Consider the following 3,830-nt stretch of genomic DNA (forward strand, 5'->3'; position numbering starts at 1 on the left):
ATATATAATTAACCATCATGCATTTGTTAAACTAAATAGAAATTAAACAATGAACTACACACATATGCATATTTTATCAATGACACATATATATGAAAGGTTCAAGTTGCTAACCGCGATCGAGGAGGAAAAATAAATGAGGAAGCTCGATCAAGTGTGGCTCCGACACTTCATATCATGTTTGTTTCATGCTCTTGGGGCATTTCATCAAACACCTTGTGTGCATAAGAGGAGCCAAAAGCAAACCTACACCCCCTTGTGAAGTTTGTGAAGAGAAGTGGCACCAAATGGCTAAGTGCTGTGGGCTGAATGGTATATATAGGGGAGGGGCTTTAGTCGCGGTTGGCCTTTGGGCCAGGCCTGAGGACATTTAGTCGCGGTTGGCCTGGCCAACCGCGACTAAAGCCCCTCCCGTCCACCAGCTGGCCACCGAGCGCGCTGGGCCCAGGCCTTTGGTCGCAGTTCGCCACCCGAGCCGCGACTAAAGGCCCCATTGGTCGCGGTTCTTACATTTTCGCGACTAATGGGGCTGGACGGAAGGCCTTTTTTCTACCAGTGAATCCAACCGCGGCTCTGAATCTTTGCACTAGCAAAGACCATGCAGTTCACCCTACATATTACTACCGAATAGCAGTGTAAATGGATAGAATAATTTTCTCACCAAAACTAGCGCCGAATCCGTTTTAGGGTATCTATATCCGATTTTAAGAAATCTGGCAAATAAGAATATCTGATTTTGAAGTGGTGCTCCGACTAAGATATAGCATATGGTATAGCAAATAGCATGAGGATGTGGATTATCTGAAATTTAAACCAGATAATTCAATTTTTTAGTGAAAGGTCAAGGTCAATCTTACAAGATTAGTAGTTATTAAGTTATTAAATTTATTTGGCAAGCATGTTTAGCTCTAAATTTCTATCAATATTTGAGTTTTAGCACATTGTATCTCTTTTTTCTTAACTACACAAATCTCTCGCAAGATTTGCAAGAACTATAACTATCTACTGACGATAGCATATATCCGACTATTTTTATTTTCGATCCGATCGAGTCCGTTCCATTTCCGATTCGAATCGGCAGTTCAGTATATCCGCATTTGAATCCGAAACCTACGAGAATTCACTCTGATCTGAATTCGATAAAAATATATGATAAAAGATATGGTACGAACCAAATTCAATCCAATCCAATCCGTTTACACCCCTACTACCGAGTAATCTGCCAATTCTAGAAGACGAGGAAAGAGCACATTTATTCGATATGCAACATAATGCGCCACCGTACCAGATTACTAGCAACTCCTGACCGTTCGTGCAGCACACGCTTGGCCATGGCTACACAGTCGCCGACAAACTAATTAAGCTCGCCGCCTGGATTTTACAGCCGGATCATGGGGAAGAGCTTCTTCCACGACTTCCTACTCCTGTACGCGGTGAAAGCTCGCAGGTAGTGCTTCGGGGCATCCCCGAGCCTGGCGTCCTCGCTCAGATCCGCCTGGTCCGCGCCCCAGAACAGCGCCGCTCGCCGCTTCCGCCGGACGGCCGCCAGCACGTCGTTCCGGTTGCATATCCCCCACACCGTCACCTTCTGCTGCTGGTAATCCACCTCAACCGAGTGTATCCCTGCAAGTAGCAGCAAGCCAAGTCAATATCCATTGTCGTCGCTGTCTTCAAGTAATTTCTCGTAACCATTTTTTTGTGTACCTTTGAGACCCGAGAGCGCCTTCTTGATCTTCTTCTCGCAGCCGTAGGAGTAGAGGGGGACCTTCATCTCCACGTGCTGCGCCTCGATCTTTCCCCCCGCCAGCACGATCTGCATGTCGCCCATCGAATCCTAGCTAGCTAGCTCTTGATCGCTAAGCTACTTCTGGAATGAGGGATCAGTACCCGGTAGTGGTGGAGATAAACCGCAAGAGCGGCGGGCAAGGAGTTTATATAGACAAGCTAAAAGGCGACAGATCTAGTTGGATAATCTTTGCATAGCCTGCCGCATGTGCGAAGGGGGCGAGTCATTGCATCATCACACTCGCTTTTGATTCATCGCGCGCGCTTTTCCTCCGATGCGCAGGTCGGCCGTCGGCGGGTACGTGGGTGAGTTTGTAACACGATCGGCGATTCATTGATTCAATCAATCGGGGGAGCAAAAGAGAGATCGGTACGTCGTAGTGGAGGGTTTACGTGGAGTCAGTGGCGGCCTGTCGCCGCGGCTGCGCCCATGTGAAGTGTCGTGGAAAGCGAAGGGTTTTGGATCGGAGGGTGCGGGTGGAGGTAACGGCGTCCTGTTGGGAGCACTTGCTTTTGAGATCGCCGTGGAAGGATGGCCTGATTGGCTGATCGGTAGGAGGCCGGGGTGCGAAATGTTGCAGGTGTCACGACTAGATTCGATGCAGGAGCTTGTGGTTCTTTTTCATGTGGATCGTGCTCTGCTTTCTCGTGGCTCTCGTCGGTTAGGAACATTTTGGATCATGATCTAAGCTTTTTTTTTTTAGCTTCTCTTTAAGCCATTCAACGTTCCTAGAAAAGTATGCCCATACTCCTTGACGCATTCAGCTCATTTGAGCTGAAAAATGGTGGGAGTTGGCATTGATCAGTTTGGAATATACTGTTGGAATTTTGCCTAATATAGGTCCAGCCCATTTATTTAGTCCACAATTTCTCGAAAATCCAAAAGATACAATTAGCCCATTTATGCATGGAAAAGGTGGGACAAAAGTTTAGTCCAGAGTGCTAATTTAGAGATAGTTGGACCTTCCTTATAAGAGGGGTTGCTCTACTTGAATATTAGAAGAGGGCTCCTACACGTGCTCCTCCTCTGCCGCCCACCTCGCCTTGTCACGACGTGACGTGACGTGACGTGACGTGCGCGCCGCGGTTTATAGAAATTCCTGGAGCCGAGACTTCTCTTGTTGTTACGCTTGAATGAAATTTAAATAGCACAGAAGCTGAAACGTTTTGTTGTAGTGCACAATAAATACTACTGCATGTTCAGTTCGTCTTTCGTCCCTTTGTTTCATCGCAGCATGTTTGCATCTCCCTGTGTGCGATCCTAGTTCCAGATCTTTGCATCGATCAATGTCTTCCACATCCTGTCTTACGGCATGCACTGCGAGTTGGGGCAGTAGGCCTCTGAAACCCCACCTCTTGTGATCCACTATGAGAGAACGGCGATAAGATTATTGGGGAGCGCTTCTGCGGGATTACTGACTTCATCACAGACGCGGACGAGTTCTTCTCCGACGATGATTTCTTCCCTAACATCAGCAACCTCATTGACAATATAGGTGACACACCAACAACATGAACGGATCTGCTTCCGATGTCCCGTATATTATCCTGATCCTCCTAGTTTAAATCATGATGTAATTTCTAGTTCTAGTATCTTGTCGAAAATGCATAATATCAAATTATGTTAGATGGCATGTTTAGTTTGTTTCCTTTACTTCTAGCCATGTTTTATCTACTGTTTTCATTGGTTAATCTATGTGAAAAAATACTTATATTCCCAACATATATGAAATCAGTTCTTTTGTGTGTGGTTTTATAGCCTAGTGGGACATAGTGGCATCTCACTATCGCAAGTATGGGATTTTTTTAAAAAAAGTTGAAAATTCCGGACCTCGATGCACATCAACACGGGTGCAGCCGAGTTTTATCTTGTCTTGCAAAAAACTAACAAAAAGGAGCATAGAGCACAACCAAAGAAACTAAGATTACATCACGCACTTATGCAACATAATCCTAAATTTAAACCTTGCAGACCAAATATAGCTAGTCCAGTATATTCCGAATAAAGTACACCTCTCTCTTAATTATAATTTATCCATTGTGGG

General features: G+C 45.5%; 1 protein-coding gene across 1 annotated transcript; it reads right to left on the reverse strand.

Annotated features, from left to right (window-relative positions):
- Window positions 1–1,378: 1,378 nt before the first annotated feature.
- LOC124670076 (heavy metal-associated isoprenylated plant protein 28-like) lies at window positions 1,379–2,016 on the reverse strand. The gene is made up of 2 exons (XM_047206586.1): window positions 1,705–2,016; window positions 1,379–1,623 (listed from the first exon to the last, which is right to left on the reverse strand). The coding sequence occupies exons 1-2, from the start codon at window positions 1,826–1,828 to the stop codon at window positions 1,379–1,381; spliced, it is 369 nt and encodes a 122-aa protein (XP_047062542.1). The 5' UTR covers window positions 1,829–2,016.
- Between the last annotated feature and the right edge of the window lie 1,814 nt (window positions 2,017–3,830).

Source organism: Lolium rigidum, chromosome 7 (assembly GCF_022539505.1).
Source record: "Lolium rigidum isolate FL_2022 chromosome 7, APGP_CSIRO_Lrig_0.1, whole genome shotgun sequence".
Taxonomy (NCBI): domain Eukaryota; kingdom Viridiplantae; phylum Streptophyta; class Magnoliopsida; order Poales; family Poaceae; genus Lolium; species Lolium rigidum.